Source organism: Phodopus roborovskii, unplaced genomic scaffold (genome assembly GCF_943737965.1).
Source record: "Phodopus roborovskii unplaced genomic scaffold, PHOROB, whole genome shotgun sequence".
In the NCBI taxonomy this organism is placed as follows: Eukaryota; Metazoa; Chordata; class Mammalia; order Rodentia; family Cricetidae; genus Phodopus; species Phodopus roborovskii.
Genome location: NW_026125540.1, coordinates 7,180,802 through 7,198,581, shown reverse-complemented (window position 1 = coordinate 7,198,581; position 17,780 = coordinate 7,180,802). Strand labels below are relative to the sequence as shown.

The following is a 17,780-nucleotide window of genomic DNA, read 5'->3' as shown; positions in this document are numbered from 1 at the left end:
GCTTCCGGAGCGGGCCGGCGGTCCGGGCGCACTAGGAGCGGGGCGAACGGGACACAGCCTAGAGCAGGGAGACCCTCGAAGACCGCAGCGCGCACAGGGCCGGGCGCCCTGCAGGAGTACCCCCAGCCACCCCCACCGACTCCGGGGGGCCTTCGAGAGAACGCGTCGCGTCGTTAGCACGCAACTGTGCACCGACACTGTAAGTCGCTATTGCCCCAAAAGACCGCAGCTGGGGTGGGGGGAATGAATGGGTGGGGTCCTAGTGTGGGAATATAGGTATCCTCGGCAACCGCCTGAATGCTTTCGAAACGGATGTGACTGCAGTCCTTTCAAGAGCTTTTTGGTCATTGTTTTAGTGTCATAGTCCCCATATTCTTGGGTTTTGTGGGTCTAGTTTTGATTATTGAATGTAAATTTAAAAGAGTAGTCGGTAAGCCGGTCAGGAAGATCTGCGGGCGCCACCAGGCTAGCGGCTGAAAGAAGCCCGAGGCCAGCAGCGCCCCCTAGCGGGGAAGGGTGGTCACTGGGTCACACTCCAGGCACCTGACTTGGGGGCGGGGGCGGGGAAAAGAGGAACAGGAAATGCGGAATTTAAGTTTCTCTGGTCTAGTTTTCAGGTGCTTTACGTTCCAGGCTTCTGCTGTCCCAGAGGCGGCTTCAGTCCCCGCCGTCCTTCGCCTCCCGGATCCTCAGGATGGCGAGAGTCTGGGTCTGCGTGGGAGGCGCCGTCTTCTTTCTTTCCTGTCTGGTTTTGCATGCCTGCTACAGTGGCTCTCTGGTGAATAGCGGGGATGGGGCTGCCGGGCGGGTGTGGGTGACGCCGAGAGCTGCAACCCCAGAGGCACCGAACCTGCTCCCGGGGCTCGACAGCTGCCCATTTGCCTTCTCTTTTAGAATTAAAACGTATGTGTGTCGGGGCTGAGGGGTTAGCGCGGAGGTTGAGAGCTCTTGCACAAGGCTAGGGTTCGATTCCTAACACAAACATGAGGGCTCACTTACCCCATTGTAACTCACTCCAGTTCCAGGGGACCTGATGCCCCTTTCTGGCCTTTGTTGGTACATGGTGCACCATGTGAGCACTCGGGCTCACACATATGCGTGTAAATAAAACTAAATACGGCCTTTTATAAAATAGATACATACTGGATTTTCTTCCCCAGCACTTACTACACTTTTGAGCCATTTGCAGACTTTTATTGTGGTTGTTTTGATCTTTAGACATAAAACCCTGTTTATCTGGCCTTATTCTGGCTACCTTCTTGTGAAGGCAAGCTTAAAGATAAACAAAAGATAGGGACACGTTGTACTTCCTTTTTTTTTTTTTCTTTTCCTGGAAGAAAAACTGAACCTGAGGTTTATTTTATTTTAGGTTTTAAGGACATTTGCTTTTTACATACCCTGGAGAAAGGAGAATACTCTTTTCCGGCTGGATTTGGGTTGGCCCAAGTATTCAGAATACTTCACTGGTTCCACATTTTCTGTTGCAGTTGACTCCCTCAACGGGTTAGTTTATGTAGCTCAAGTAAGTAGAATGAATATTTAATGTATGTGAGCCTGTGAGTTGCAGAGATCAGAGTGTGAATGTGGAGATATGAGGACAACTTTTTGGGATTTGGTTTTCCCATCCTTCGAAAGGTTTCAGAGATGAAACCCGGTTGTCAGGCTTGCTTAGCCACAGATACCTTTATAAATTATGCACATTCAACTTTATTACAGCAAAAAAGAACAGTCAACCTGAGCATGACAAAAAGAAAAAGAAAAAAAAATAACAGTAACAAAAGTGACTTATCGCACTAGATAGCCAATTGCATTTATACTATATTTATATTTTTACTACATTTATGTTATGATAATTATGCACCTTAACTTTGACTTGGCTTCAACTACATATTTTAGATTTGTATGTAATAGATGTTATTGTTAAGTTACTTTGAAGTTAGCTTTTTACACATTACTAAGTTTCTCAATTATCCTTTAATTTTGGTTTCTCTCTGACAAAAGTAAGGGTTAGCATTCCTATTAAGTGATTCTAAGCAGTTATTTTTGTATGCCTTCAGAGAGGGGATAACATCCCCAAGGTATTAGTGTTCACAGAGGATGGATATTTCCTACGAGCCTGGAATTATACAGTTGACACACCCCATGGTATATTTGTCTCCAGCACACCATATGAACAGTCCGTCTGGATCACGGACGTAGGAAGTGGTATGTGTCGTATTGTCTATTAAATTGCCTTCCTAGATGGAATTCAGATCTTTGCCCCTGTTCTTGCTTGTACGTTTTAAGGCCAGCATTGCTGAATCTAATCATAATTTCTTCAACATTTCACAAATCTACATCACATTCCTGTTGAATCAAGAAATTGAATGATGCTGTTAATCATGATATTTTAAGCTTGTCAAGGGAGTGGTGTGTGTGTGTGTGTGTGTGTGTGTGTGTGTGTGTGTGTGTGTGTGTGTGTGTTGTGCATGGTGGGGAGGGTTGTGGCCAGAGTGTCATTCCTTGGGGGTCTATCAGCCTTGTCATTTGAAACAAGACCTCTCACTGGCCTGGAACTCTAAGGCAGGCTAGGCTTACTGGCCAGTGAGCCCCAGGGATCTCCCTTTCTTCCGGTCTCAATGCTGATTACAGTGCACCAAGCATACTCAGTGGGCTTTTTGTTTTTTATTTATTGTTTTGTTTTGTTTTTCCATAAATGGTTCTAGATCTGGAACCCAGGTCCTGTACTTTGAGTGACAGGCATTTTCCTGGTAGACTGAATTACCCTCCCACCCCGCAGTTCAACATCTTTCCTTTGAACCTTAAGTTGCTCTTCTCCGAGTAATCCTAACCTCCTCTGTAAAGTCAAACCAGATGCCAGTGTTTTAAAGGAAATCACTGGACTCTTAACTCCCCTTTATATCTGTTGCCTTTTTAAAGAGTGAACAAAGTAACTAGAAGCTGCTGTTTGTTGCCCAGAGAGAAAAGTTTTGCAGAAGCTGGTGTTAACTGTTGCAACATTGCATTGACTTGACTGTGTCAGAAATCTTCTTCCCTGAGATGTTTTTACTTGACAGTGTTGGAAACAAAGTAGGCTCAATAGCTTCACAGCTGCAAAGGAACTTAGCAGAGACCACCCTCCACTTGTGGAGCTGGTGCCTCAACAACAAACACCTGGGTCAGTTTCTAATGACAGTCCAGCAGGCATGGGCTCATCAGGGAGGATGTTGCTAGAGTCCCTTGGTCTGGTTATGTCTTTGGCTTGAAGGACATCCTGCTTCCCAGTGCTTGATAAGTCACCACTTTTTAGAATTGGTAAGGTGTGTGCTTTTGTGAGTACAACTGTTGTCAGTCTTGTTCACAGGATGCAAAAGATTTCTGGGCCCCAGGTATGGAGCAGGCAATCCATTTCCTTTAGTCTTTATTTTGGAAGGTAAATGTTGGAACATCTCAATATTGGCAGTCAAAGCGTGTTAAGGCTGCTCCCTTTTCTAAGTCTTTACTTAGAAAAACAATACTTTTCATCTTTTCTCCTTTTTATCTCTTTTTTCATCCTTTTAAATGCTTGCCAAAGTCTGGGCATGCTTCTCTGAACACTGCATGAGGTGCCTCTAAGCTTCATGGCTTTCCTCAGTTTCTCTTCTCCGTCTTCTCTGAGGCACCTGTTGAGATTACAGCTTGTATTCCCTGAAGTTTTCTCTAAATCCTAAGAACATTGGCCTTGAACTTATAAGTAGATCTAGGAGTGGGATTGATGCTCTGTGGTTTTAGAACACTTGTTCTTCCAGGGGATCTAGGTGCATTCATTTCCCAGCAATACATGGCAGCTCACAACCATCTGTAACTCCAGTTATGAGGGAGCTGATGCCCTTTTCTGGTTTTCTGGGTACTGTACACAGACATGCAGGCAAGCACTCATATACAGAAAATAAAGTTAAAAAAAAAAAAAACCTTTTGGAAGTATATGAGTTTATGCAATACTTTAATGAGATTCGACTGTTTTCTGTCTTCTCTGTCCCCAGAATTCACTTGAAAGACCTTTATATTTAATTTATTCTGTTCATGTCATTTAAAAAGAAGAAAAAGGAAAACGTCACTGGTTCCCAGAAGTAAATGCATTGCAGATGCTCTTATTCTTTCCATTGTGTCTTGTTTTCCACCCTCAAATCCCAGAAACTATTTTTATGCTCTTCTCATTTTTCAAATGAATTGATTTCCTCCAATGAAGATTTGGCTGCAAGTCAACCACTTAAAAAATTAATAAGTACTCCATCCTCCTTCCCAAGTCCTTAGAAACTTTGAGGTGTGCTTTGTCTAATATGTTGTGTTTTCTCCGTGGCTGAAAACTTCAGCTCCCGGATTCAGATCCAGTGCATGGTTAAGTGTACTCCAGGTGGACCTGTAGTGCGGGCTGACTGACTTGACTCCTGGTAAACCAGTCTTTGGATGCCTGCTGGTTACTTTGGCCTTCTGTGCCTTCAACCTGGCCCTGATAAACTGCTGCATAGTTTCCCTTACATGCTCTGGTTTCTTTATTTTGTAATTTGTAAGGCCATTTTAGTGCCGAGGTTATTGAAATTATTTTTCTCTCAAGAAATGATCAATTTTGATTTTGTTTCTACTAGAAAAAAATGTAATTAAAAAAATCTGTTATTAATAGAGAATTTTTTGTTGTTGTTGTTGACTTCTGGAAATACAAGGATGACTGAAATAAAAGCTTTGGATGTAAGTTGCTTGTTTTTTTGGTTTTTTGTTTGTTTGTTTGTTTCTTCTTGATTTATTTTATAAGCAGTGTGTTTCAAAAGGGACACGCACAAATTATCCTAAGTTTTCCATGTAGCCAGCATTTTTGTAGTATTCTTTTGTGTTTAGAGTCTCCTGATTTTGGAGTGACTAGATATTAATTCGTCACCAGGTTTGGTCAGACCTTATGAAGGGCTGCTTGCTGTCACCTGTCGCATTTACATATTGGAGTCTCTTGGCTTCTGTTGCCATTCCAGCCCAGTGAAAGATTTGCCTGTAGCTCATAGAAGATGTCACTGCTGAGCAATGCTCCTAACGTGAGCTTGTCTGTCTCTACAGGATCCTACGGTCATACTGTTAAAAAATATAATTCCCTGGGTGATCTTGTTCAAGTCTTGGGAACCCCAGGCAAGAAGGGCACTGGCTTGAACCCGCTGCAGTTTGACAACCCTGCAGAATTATATGTAGATGACACAGGAGAGATTTACATTGTCGATGGAGATGGGGGATTGAATAACAGATTAATAAAGCTGTCCCAAGGTAAATGCTTTAACTTGCTATGATCATAAAAATGTTATTTTATAAACTGTGTTTGATCTGTTTGCTGCTTGGCATACTGTAGCCAGATTGCACAAGAAGTTGTGTGTGAAGGGCTAGACATGGAAGACAGATTGGTGGGATTGCCAGCAGCAAATAGTTCTGCCCAGGGGCCTCTGTGTTCAGCACAGCCAGCAGGTGGTCATAGGGACTGGAGGTGCTTTGAGAATTTAAAGGACTTCTGAGCATGTCCTGTCCTGTATATGTTGGGGAAGCCAGGAAGCTAGATCCCTGCCAGGCTTCCTGCAGCTGAGACAGGGTAACTTTGCCCTCTTTCTGTCATCTCCTCTTTGTGTTTCTGACCCCCACATCTCCCTCTTAAAAGATTCAGGGCCTACTGTAAATCCAGGATAATCTCAAGGTCTTTAGTTTAATTGCATCTTTAAAATCCTGCACCCAAAGGCCACATTCCCAGGTGCGATGTGTTAGGAGTGGACTAGACTTTTTAGAAGGAATAGTCCACTAGACTTAGTGACTCTCCTTCCAGAGACTAGAGGGAGACTATAAAAATATAACAGTAGGTATGCTGGTAAACACCTGTAATTCCTGCTCTCTGGAAGACTGAGGCAGGAGGATTGCTAGGAATTTGAGGCTAGCCTGAACTGCATGGTACAAGGCCAGCCAGGACTACATGATAGGATTCTCTGTCTCAGGAAAAGAAAAAGAAATTTGAACAACAAATGAACTTTCTGTACAAAGGGAACTAGTTTGAAGGAAACGATGCAGGAACTCTGAACATTGCTTCAGAAGTCAGTCAGAGCAGCTCAGGCAGAGCTAATTAAAGCAGAAGGAACACAAACCAGACAGACGTAGACAAAGTCAGAAAAGAATACTCAGGTTCTCAGTGTAATTCTCATTTTTTTTTTATTTTTTTTTGCAGTTTGCAAGACAAAATTAACATGTAAATGTGTAAGGCATTCTGTATGTTTCACTGTTTGTATATATTTACCATTTATAGATTTCATGATCCTCTGGCTGCATGGAGAGAACGGGACAGGACCAGCCAAGTTCAACATACCTCACGGTGTTACACTTGACTCAGTTGGTCGGGTAAAGACACAGCCTCCTTATGTTTGGAATGGCATGCATGTGGGTGGGTGGGCATGTTTGGGTGTATGTATCTGGGTGGGGTGTTCCTGTTTTGTTTCTGTTGCTGTGATAAACAAACAAACCCCTGCTCTTTCTGCTCCCTTCGTGGGGACAGAACACCTCCACCAGGGAATGAACTGTTCCCTGCTTCCCAGCCCCAGCTACTGCCCCCTCCCCCAGGCTTTTCCTCACCCTGTAAGCAGAGATACTGCTTCTTGGGATCATGAGGTTACCTTCCAACAGGCAAATCTCCGTCAGCCATGTTTAAATTCTCGGCCTGTTTTCTATGGTAGCACTGCTTTGCGTTACAGCCACCGCTGTTACGTTATCACAGATGCTCCTCTGTAGACTGCAGGCTCCAGTGACACGCGCTGAGTGGAGTTTGCTTCATCTCCACGACTAGCTCTGAGGGGTCATACCTGTGCTAAGTAAGCAAACATTTTGATGTACAGTGTCAGGCTGCCCTTTAATGTACATTGCTATGTCAGCCTGCCTTCCTTGATGCTAGTCCTGTTTATTATTATTATTTTTGCTTTTAAAAGAAATTGCACTTTGCAGAGCATGAGAGATCTAGACACAATCAAATTTACCATGGTGAGGAAAGTTCTTAGGGGCCAGCAAGATCATTAGGAGGGACAGTCTGAGATTGCTCAGTGGTGACAAAGGACAGCCTATTCTCTACATACTCGTGGATCTTGTTTGTCCATTGCTGCTGCTGTAGGGATAGGACCCAGGGTCTTCCACAGGCCAGGACGCCTTCCTCCCACTACTGAGCTGCTCCCCAGTGCAGGAGGGAGCTGGAGATGCCCCCCTGCTTGAGCACCAGCCTCTCACTGTCCCGTGTCTGTGCCTGTTTGGAAAAGGAGTCAGTGGCTATCACACCAATGAAGACAAAGTCGGTCTTTCTGGGCTACACAGACCCAAGAAACGGAAGGATCTGCCAGGGGTGTGGTCTGTGCTGTCAGGTGAACCTAGAATTGTATAATTCATGGATTCCCATGAATGCGACCAAGAACAAACCTGAGCACACTGTTTTATTACAGGAGTGCCTTAGTAACTCATTACAGGCTATAAAAACTGAAATCAAACCCATTATGTTGTATGTGTTACTAGCACGCCCAAGCTGCCTGCTGTTCAGGAATTCTGTCCTTTGGACCCGTCCCAGTAGCAACAGATAATAGTGGGAAGTGGGAGAATGAACGGGGGAGCCTCCTGGTGGCAAGGCTGCTTTTCTTTCTGTTGTGACCTAGGCTTAGGAGCCAGCTCAGTTGTGCATTGATGGTGATGGCTGTTAGAGGGATGAGTGAGTCTGTCCTTTGTCAGTGTCTTTGATCTTTTGCACAGTGGTGGTGGACTCAGGACTTTAGTTACTTGCGTGTTTAATGTGGTCAACGGCCCTGTGGGCTCTGGGCGGAGGCAGATGCCCAGTTGACTGAGGCATTCACACTTGTTAGTGCATTTCAGATGAGGTGTTTAACCCCCCCCCCCTGAACATGGAGTTTAGTGATGCCATCTTCCCTAAGGTCCTCTACACACCAACTGAGACAATGATGTGGAGCTAATAAAAGTAGTCATGTGTAAGGAGTAAGGTTTTTTCCCCGCCGCTGGTCTTGTCCCGCCACCGAGCCAGCCCCAATTAACACACCGAGACTCTGTATTTGATATTATGCTGTTGGCCAGATATTAGTTTCTTATTGGCTAGCTCTGTCTTAAATATTAACCCATTTCTGTTAATCTACATATTTCCACGTGCTTTCATCTTACCGGGGAGTGGGGTCTGCATCTGGTCTCTCCAGTCTCTCCACGTTGACTCCTTACTACTTCCTTGAATCCTCTTTGTTTCCTAGTCCCACCTATCTTGCTTTCCTATTGGCCAACAGTGCTTTATTCATTAACCAGTATGAGAAACATATTTACAGAATGACATCTCCCATCAGTCAGGTTTCTTCTCATGGTGTGGGTCTCTTCCAGCTGACACGATTTTGCTTTTGCAGGTGTGGGTTGCTGACCGAGGAAATAAAAGACTCCAAGTATTTGATAAAGACACCGGAGAGTGGTTAGGAGCATGGGACAACTGTTTCACAGAGGAGGGGCCTTCGGCTGTTAGGTAATCATTGCTGTTTATTTTAAGTGCTGTTTTAACTGGTTGTGGGACCTACTTCTGAAGAGCGGTTGAAAGTTTCTGGTGTTTGTTGGTAATTTTAAGGAGGGGAAATGGAAGGGAACAAGTGTCCAAAGAAGTGTCTGAGATCTTCTAATCCTTTGGGAGGTTTCCAGTCACGGAAAGAGGCTCAAAGCTTGAGTCCACACTCTTGGCCTCTGAACTTGTGACTCTCCGTTTGTTAGTTATGCTGTGCTTGTTTTAATGTAGGTATAGCTTCAGCTTCATCTCCTATCACAGACTTCTACACTATCTCGAACCCTCTGCAGGCATTGCAGAGGACACACACATCGAAAGAATGATCGTTATTCTTGAATTCTGCTTCTTCTTAGGTTCACCCCGGATGGGAAGTACTTGATCGTGGCCCAGTTGAACCTCAGTAGGCTGTCAGTTTTGGTGGCCCCACCATCTGGAAGCATCGGAGACTGTTCTGTGATCAGCACCATCCAGCTGGCAGATCAGGTTCTGCCACATCTTCTAGAAGTTGACAAGAAGACCGGAGCAGTCTATGTAGCAGAAATTGGGGCAAAACAAGTGCAAAAATACATCCCAGTGCACAGCCGTACCCCTGCCTTTGAGGCTTAGTGCTTCCTTCCCGGAGGGGCTTCAAGTGGCAGTGCAGTGCCTCAGAGTCATTGTGCTTAAAGTCATTGGAACACAGGGTCACTTTTACCTCTTCTACCAAACAAGTGTGTCAGGATGTCATTAAGAGTCCTGTTTTCTGGTGGTTCTTGGGCCTTAGTTTTACAACTAATCTTGTAAGAGTGGTTTGGTTTTTTTTTTGTTTTTTGTTTTTTGGGTTTTTTTCCCCCCTTTTTGATTGTCCTGGGTGTTGAACTCATGGCCTGATTCACGCTAGGCTGCTGCCATAGCATCTTCATGTAAGCAGCTTTTGAAGAAAGAAACCCAGTTCTAAAATGGGGTCATGAAGGAGAACTGTGATGGTAACTTCCATGTGTTGATTAACTCTCTGGGCCCCTGGGTAACCCTTTTGATTTCATCTGAAGAACTGGAAACCCCTGGTTTGTTGAACTTCTGTGAATTGGGCTGAGTGGTTGTGGATGGGTGGGCTGCCGAGTAATCAGGTGTGTGCAGAGTGCCATGCCGGGTTCAGAGCATCCTAGTGAGGAAGCAGCCTTGTCTGCTTGCGGTCCAGCAGAGAGACAAGTGGGCATGGTGACAGCAGGAGCAGGAGGACCGTGACAGACAGGACAAGCGTGCAGGGTAGATTCATGGAGAGTGCAGGCAGTGGCAGCTCGGGCTCATTGGCCAGGAGATGGATGAGAGGCAGCAGTCCACTCAAGTAGAGAAGGCCTAAGATGTACAGACTTCCCATGAATTCTGAGGAAAAAACAAAACAAAGGTTTGGTCTTTTTTTTTTTTTTTTTTTTTTTTGCTACAAAATGCTTAATGGCACCCTTTGCAAATAAGACTACAACAGCCAGCGTCTAAGCACTTTACTAAAATGAAGGTTTACCAATGGTATTTTAAGAGTTAATGCTAGCAGTAAGTTCCCCCACTCACTATTGTCCATTCCAGTTTTTAGAATGAAGACACTTTGCTACTAGCACCTATCTACCTCCAAGATATTTTAGGGGAGTTGGAACCATTCACAGGGAAGTGTGTCAAGCACTTGGAGGTCTTAGGATGATTTCCCTGCCTCTCCAGCCTGCACTTGGCCTATCAGAATGCTGGCCTTCAGATGCACATTCTGTGTTTTTCAGTTGGTTCTGGTTTATTCTAGACTTTGAGGGAACCCTTTCCTCTCAGGACCTTTCGATCGCCCATCCCCTTTGCTCCATCAGTGCCCCTCCCTGTCCTACTGTTACATGGTGACCTGTGCAGCACCGGGGACGCCTAAGCTGACTTTACTCCCCACCCACCACAGCTGGAGGGGCTTGGACCTGATGTGGTGCTTGGGACCCATGTAGTGTGGGAGGTACGTAAGCCTCCAGTAGGAATGTGCTATGTCCCAAGGCTCTTAAATGTGTCCCTGCCGCTCCCCAGACTGTGATTCTGAAGTCTTTTAGTACCAAGCGAACATTCTTTCCTCGCTCACCATCGCGGTGTGGACTAGATTTGCAGCAGGCACAGATGTCTGGAGCCTGGACTACATCGCAGGATGTTCTGAGAAGGCCTCCCACTGTCATCATAGCACATGCCAAGTGTGCCTGACTGATGAAGGCCTTCACAACCCGATTCTTCATAGGGTTTATGTGTTTGCTAATAAGCAGTTGGTGTGGATGGAAACAAGCAATGGGAAACTTGTTTTGTCGGTGAGCCAGAAAAGAAATGCAGGCTCCTCTTTGAGGGAGGGTAGGTTAGCTGAACTGCCTTTGTTATTACTGCAGTATTTTCCTTAGCCTGTTTTTAGAATAGATTGTTTGTATTGTTTTAGAGCAAGCTTTCAATCCAATCAAAGCGGTTGGTTACTCTCATAATGTGCCTGTGGGCACATCTGGACAGGACTTCCTAATGGAGTTCTCAGCTGCACAGCTGCTCATGATTGTTGAATACCCTTCTCCTTCAGTGCTGTAAACACAACCTCTAGGTCTGTGAATGCCAGCTATAGTGATGAAGCTTCCAGGCCAGTACTGGCTTGATGTCTTCTTTACAGATGCTTACAAAACTTGCTGAGGATATCATTCCTGATTGTCTTAAAAGATAGGCTTACAATCAAAGTATTTTACTCCCTGCTTTTGGACCAATTAGTTAAATAAGAATTGTATTTTCTATTGGAACATTAAAGTTTTGCAAAGAAAAAATTTATAGAACTTGGATACTTATTTTAAGATTGGATTTTGGTTTTTTGGTTTTGTTTTTTAAATAATAGAAGAATTGCAGTGACTGCAAGATCCCAGGTTGGAGAGTCTGGGCATGGTGGTATACATCTATAACTTGGCACACTGGAGGCTACAGCAAAATCTCAGGTTACAGACCCACCCAGCTATCAACTAATGTTAGCTGCATAAACCCAGGACTAACAGCATTGTGAAGCTAAGAGAATTCTTTTTCTCTGACCCGCAAAGCATATGCTGCTGAGGTGTTTCAGCTGGGCTGACCTGGGCTTAGGGATTGTGTGTGGGTGGGGATTTGAACTCAGGTCCTCACACTTGCCCAGCAAGTGCTCTAATCTACAGAGCCACTTCCTCAGTGTCACATAGTTGATACATTGCTAAATGTATATTTTCATTATTTTCAATTATGTTCATGTATGTATCTGTCTCTGTGTGGGTATGTGCACACTCATGCAGATGTTTATGGAGGCCAAAGGCATTTGATCCCTCTGGAGCTGGACTTACAGGCAGTTGTGAAACCAAACTCAATCCTCTTGTGAGAGCAGAAAGTGCTCTTCAGAGCCTTCTCAGCCCCAAGAATCTGTATTTTGTTGTAGATATGAAACTCAATGTTAACCAAAAAAAAGTTTGCATGAAACTCTCGATGCCTTTGCTTCCTAAGTTATTCTTGACAGAGGAGGAAGTGTTTTATACTAGAAAACCAAAGGCTGTGATTGTAGTAAGAATGAATGACTCCTTAAAATGGAGTGCTTGTCAATCAGAGAAAGCCTGGTTGCTGTCTGATAGCAAAACCACCATGCGGGCAGCGGTCATACAACTGCTGCATGTACCATCGCTGGAAGGCTGAGGTGACTGACAAAGAACTAACTTGTTTTGCTCCTTCGGTTTTTAGAGATTTTTTTTTTTGAGTTTGATTTTATGTCTAATGAAACTAGGGAATCTTTAAATTTCTATTTCGTAGGCTCACTAAATTAAATCAGAATTTATGCCGGGTGTGGTGGCGCACACCTTTAGTTGCAGCACTCGGGAGGCAGAGCCAGGCGGATCTCTGAGTTCAAGCCCAGCCTTGTCTATAGGGAAAGTTCCAGGACAGCTTCCAAAGCTACACAGCGGAACCCTGGTCTCGAAAAAACAAACAAACAAAAAAAATCAATCATCAATCAAATCAATTAGTATCATAGAAAAAAGCCCTGAACTTAGATGGGTGGATTGTTTTATTTTCAACTACATACTCCCAGCAATAATCAAAATTTTGAATTCAGAATTTATCAGCTTGATTCATTTTACAAAGCGAAGGTTTTCGGACTAATATACAGCCACTTTGTAGTGAGTGCTTCCTGGATTAGGGTGCAGTTGGCACCTGTGTTACAGCCTTTACCCAGAAGAGGGCAGTAGAGCTCTGTGTATGACAGGTATGGCTTGAAATGGCTGGGGAAATACAATGCCAATGCCAGGTTTCCTTGTGCTCTTTTTTTTTTTTTTTAAGTTGAAGCTACAGAATCGAACACACTTGTGGGTTCCCTTTGTTCTACAGCACATTTACATCCTAGGAAGCTGGTGGGCACCTGGTGGACTTCTTGAAACTGAACATTTTTATGGCTTAACTTGTTTTTCTACAATTAAAAGAAAAAAGGTTTTAATTCAGTAATTAAAATAAAATGGAAGTAGTGATAAAATAAAATAAAGTAGCAATTGAGACTAGCAGCTGGAAGTTGGATAGTGAGCTTAGTACATAGGGGATCCACAGGGTAAATATGCTCCCTTCTTGCTGATTGGGTCTTCGAAGGATATTACTTGTAATTGTTGGTTAGTTTACAAATGATAAAAGTGAATTATTTAAAAGGCAAAATTCATTTCTCTACCTGGCCCTTAGCCATCATATGAGCTTATGGCATAAATCATCCAGTTACCTCATAACATGGAGTTCTTTGTTCCACATGTAAGAGTTGAATGGAAGTTGAACAGTGTTTAGTTAGAGTTACTATTACTACAATGAAACACCACTACCAAAAGCAGCTTGGGAAGGAAAGGGTTTTTCGGCTTATGCTTCCATATTACTGTTGATCATTGAAGGAAGTCAGAACAGGAACTCAAAACAGGGCAGGAACGTGGAGGCAGGAGCTGATGTAGTGGGCACGGAGGGGTGTTGTTACAAGCTTGCTCCTCGGGGCTTGATCAGCCTGCTTTCTTACAGAACCCTGAACCAGCCCAGGGAGGGCCCCAGCACAATGGACTGGACCCTCCCCTATAAATCACTAAGAAAATGCCCTACATGCAAGTTTACCTACTGCACAATCTTATGGAGGCAATTTCTCAATTGAGGTTCCCGTTCCCACCTCTCAGATGACTATAGCTAATGTCAACATAAATGCTAGGGGGCAAAATTGACCCCTAGTCAACTTGACACAGAAATACATTGCTGTTAAGTCATAACCTTTCCTTTCTGGTCACCATACATTAATAAGTATCATGATATAAAACACGATATAGGGTCAGAATGTTTCTCTTCAAGTCCTCAGAGATCGTACCTAACCATCTGAGATGTTATGTGGATATCTACTATTCAAGAATGGCTGTCTTCCCGATAACACGCTTTTTGGAAAAGTACTTCTCACAGCCATCCTGTGTCACATGCTGGATGGAGGGAAGGGGGACAAGGAGAGGAACGGGGGGGGGGGGCGGGGAATGGAAGAGTCATGAAGCCAGCAGAGCTGTTGGACAATCCAGCAAAGCTGGGCCACGTGAAGACTGCCCTGCCACCTTCGGTTTTCTTTCTCTTTTTTTATTTTTATTTTTTCTTATTTTACATATCAATCCCAGGTCCCTCTCCCTTCCTCCTTCCCTCCCTCCCATATTCCCTTCCCATCCCATCACCCCTTCCACTCCACAGGGAGGGTAATGCCCTAAGAGGGGTCAACAAAATCTGTCAGTCATTTGTAGTAGGGTCTAGGGCTTCTCTCCTATCTCTAGAATAAGGCAGTTATCCCTCCATGGGGAATGTGCTTCCAAAGTCCTTTCGTGCACCAGGGATACATCCTGGCTCCACTGTCTGAGGTCCCTTAGACTGCTCAGTCCTTCTAGCTGAGACCCATGTTCAGGGGGTCTGAGTTGGTCCAATGCTGGTTTCCCAGCTATCAGTCTGGGGGTCCACAGCGGTCTCTGTGAATTTCTGTAGCCTGGTCTTGTCTCCATTTTCTTATCACTCCTCCTTCTCTGCATCTGGATTCCAGTTCGGCTCAGTGTTTAGCTGTGGGTGTCTGCTTCTGTTTCCATCAGCTACTGGATAAGGGCTCTATGATGGTGGATAAGTTAGTCATCAATCTCATTCTCAGGGAAGGGCATTTGTGGTAGCCTTTCCACTGTTGTTCGAAATGTTATTTGGGATCATCCTTGTAGGTCTCTGAACATTTCTCTAGAGTCACTTTTCTTTTCAAACCTATAATGGCTCCCTCTTTTATTCTCTCTCTCTCTCTCTCTCTCTCTCTCTCTCACACACACACACACACATCTATTCTTGACTCAATCTTCCTAGTCCTACATGTTTTCCTCTCCCCTTCTCTTACTTCAAGCTCCCTCTCCACTCACCCCCCCCCAATATGCTCAGGAGTTCTTGTTCCTTTCCCCTTCTGTGAGGGATCTTGTATGAATCTCTTAGGTTCCTCCTTGTATCCTAGTTTCTCTGGTGGTGTGAATTATAGGCTGGTGATCCTTTGTCTAAAATCCATATATGAGCGAGTATGTACCATGCTCCTCTTTTTGTGACTGGATTACCTCATTCAGGATGATTTCTTCAAGTTCCATCCATTTGCCTGAGAATTTCAAGATCCCCCCCCCCCACTGAGTAGTATTCCATTGTGTAGATGTGCCACATCTTTATCCATTCTTCAGTTGAGAGGAATTTAGGTTGCTTCCAGGTTCTTGGTATTACAAATAATGTTGCTATGAACATAGTTGAACAGATGTTCTTGTTACATGGATGTGGATCATTTGGGTATATGCCTAAGAAGAGGATTGCCAGGTCCTGTGGTAGACTGATTCCCATTTTCCTGAGGAACCACCATATTGACCTTCAAACTTGCTGTACAAGTTTGCACTCCTACTAGCAGTGGAGGAATATTCGAATGTTCCCTTTTCTCCACATCCTCTTCAGCATAAATTGTCATTGGTATTCCTAATTTTAGCCATTCTGACAGGAATAAGATGATATCTCAGAGTTGTTTTGATTTGCATTTCCCTGATAGCTAAGGATGTTATGCAAAGTGTCTTTCAGCCATTTTGATTTCCTCTATTGAGAGTTATCTCTTCAGTTCTGTACCCTACTTTTTAATAGGGTTATTTGGTGTTTTGTTGACTAGTTTCTTGAGTTCTTTGTATATTTTGGAGATCAGCCCTCTGTCAGATGCAGGGTTGGTGAAGATCTTTTCCCAGTCTGTGGGCTGCAGTTTTGTCTTGTTGACTGTGTCCTTTGCCTTACAGAACTTCTCAGTTTGAGGAGGTCCCATTTATTAAATGTTGATCTCAGTGTCTGTAGTACTGGTGTTATGTTCAGGAATCGGTCTCCTGTACCAATTTGTTCAAGGGTACCTCCTACTTTCTCTTCTAAGAGGTTCAGTGTGGCGGGATTAATGTTGAGGTCTTTGATCCATTTGGACTTGAGTTTTGTGCATGGGGATAGACATGGGCCTATCTGTAGTCTTCTACACAACATCTAGTTGTGCCAGCACCATTTTTTGGCAATGATTTCCTCCTTCCATTGTATAGTTTTAGCTGTTTTGTCAAAAATCAAGTGTTTATAGGTGTGTGTTAATATCAGGATTTTCAATTTGATTCCATTGGTCTACCTGTCTATTTTTATGCCAATACCAGGCTGTTTTCAGAACTATAGCTCTGTAGTAGAGCTCAAAGTCAGGGATGGTGATGCCTCCTGAAGTTCTTTTATTGTATAGGGTTGTTTTGGCTATCCTGGGTCTTTTGTTTTTCCATATAAAGTTGATTATTATCCTTTCAAGGTCAGTGAAGAATTGTGGTGGGATTTTAGTGGGGATTGCATTGAGTCTGTAGATTGCTTTTGGCAAGATTGCCATTTTTACTATGTTTATCCTACCTATCCAAGAGCATAAGAGATCTTTCCATTCTCTGGTATCTTTAATTTCTTTCTTTAAAGACACAAAGTTCTTGCTATATAGGTCTTTTACTTGTTTGGTAAGCGTTACCCCAAGGTACTTTATGTTGTTTGTGGCTATTGTAAAGGGTGATGTTTCTCTGATTTCTTTCTCAGCCCCTTTATTGTCTGTGTATAGTAGGGTTACTTTTTTTTTTGTTGTTGTTAATCTTGTAACCTGCTAATTTGCTGAAGGTTTTGCATCAGCTGTAGGAGTTCCCTGATAGAATTTTTTGGGTCACTATCATATCATCTGTATAACTATCTGCATAAACTATCATATCGTCTGCAAATAGTGTCAGTTTGGCTTCTTCCTTTCCACATTGTATTCTCTTGATCTCCTTTTGTTGTCTTATTGCTTTAGCTAGAACTTCAAGTACAATATTGAAGAGATTTGGAGAGAGTGGACAGACTTGTCTTGTTCCTGATTTTAGAGGAATCGACTTAAGTTTCTCTCCATTCAGTTTGATGTTGGCTGTTGGTTAATTGTATAATGTTTTTATTATGTTTAGGTATGTTCCTGTTATCCCTGATCTCTCCAAGACCTTTGTCATGGAACGGTGTTGGATTTTGTCAAAGGCTTTTTCAGTATCTAGTGAGATCATCATGTGGTTTTTCTTTTTCAGTTGTTTATATGGTGGATCACATTGATAGATTTTCATATATTGAACCATCCCTGCATCCCTACTTGTTCATGGTGGATGATTTCTCTGTTGTTTTCTTGGATTCAATTTGCCAGTATTTTATTATTTTTGCATCAATAATCATGATGGACATTGGTCTGTAGTTCTCTTTCTTAGTTATGCCTTTGTGTGGCTTGGTTACCAAGGTAATTGTAGCCTCATAAAAAGGGTTTGGTAATGAACCTTCTGCACCTTCTGCTTCTATTGTGTGGATCAATTTGAGGAGTATTGGTATTAGCTCTTTTTTGAATTTCTGGTAGAATTCTGCACTGGTAGAATTCTGCACTGAAGCCATCTAGCCTTTTTTTTTTTTTTTGGATGGGAGGCCTTTGATGACTGCTTCTATTTCATTAGGGGTTATTATAGTTCTATGTAAGTTGCTTATCTGTTCTTGATTTAATTTTGGTTAAGTGATAGCTATCCAGAAATTTATCCATTTCCTTTGAATTTTCTAATTTTGTGGAGTACAGATTCTCCAAGTATGATCTGAAAATTCTTTGGATTTCCTCAGTGTTCATTGTTATGTCCCCCCTTTAATTTCTGATTTTGTTGATTTGCTTGTTCTCTCT

At 43.3% G+C, this 17,780-nt stretch overlaps 1 protein-coding gene across 3 annotated transcripts; it reads left to right on the top strand.

Annotated features, from left to right (window-relative positions):
• The first annotated feature begins 497 nt into the window (after nucleotides 1-497).
• On the top strand, nucleotides 498-11,406 carry LOC127216301 (NHL repeat-containing protein 3). Of its 3 annotated transcripts, XM_051176921.1 has the most exons (7): nucleotides 639-778; nucleotides 1,370-1,522; nucleotides 2,058-2,205; nucleotides 5,062-5,262; nucleotides 6,278-6,369; nucleotides 8,403-8,515; nucleotides 8,902-9,629. In XM_051176921.1, the coding sequence occupies exons 1-7, from the start codon at nucleotides 695-697 to the stop codon at nucleotides 9,152-9,154; spliced, it is 1,044 nt and encodes a 347-aa protein (XP_051032878.1). In that variant the 5' UTR covers nucleotides 639-694; the 3' UTR covers nucleotides 9,155-9,629. The 3 variants fall into 3 exon arrangements, with proteins under 3 accessions (XP_051032880.1, XP_051032878.1, XP_051032879.1); XM_051176922.1 differs by lacking the exon at nucleotides 1,370-1,522 and having other exon boundaries at nucleotides 646-778; nucleotides 8,902-11,406; XM_051176923.1 differs by lacking the exons at nucleotides 1,370-1,522; nucleotides 2,058-2,205 and having other exon boundaries at nucleotides 498-778; nucleotides 8,902-11,406.
• Nucleotides 11,407-17,780: the final 6,374 nt, after the last annotated feature.

Excerpts from the sequence above, each read along its gene's own strand:
- LOC127216301 (XM_051176921.1), top strand. The coding sequence starts at position 695 with ATGGCGAGAGTCTGGGTCTGCGTGGGAGGCGCCGTCTTCTTTCTTTCC. Across the intron at positions 1,523-2,057 it reads GGTTAGTTTATGTAGCTCAA|AGAGGGGATAACATCCCCAA; the intron begins GTAAGTAGAATG and ends GTATGCCTTCAG. Across the intron at positions 5,263-6,277 it reads ATTAATAAAGCTGTCCCAAG|ATTTCATGATCCTCTGGCTG; the intron begins GTAAATGCTTTA and ends TACCATTTATAG.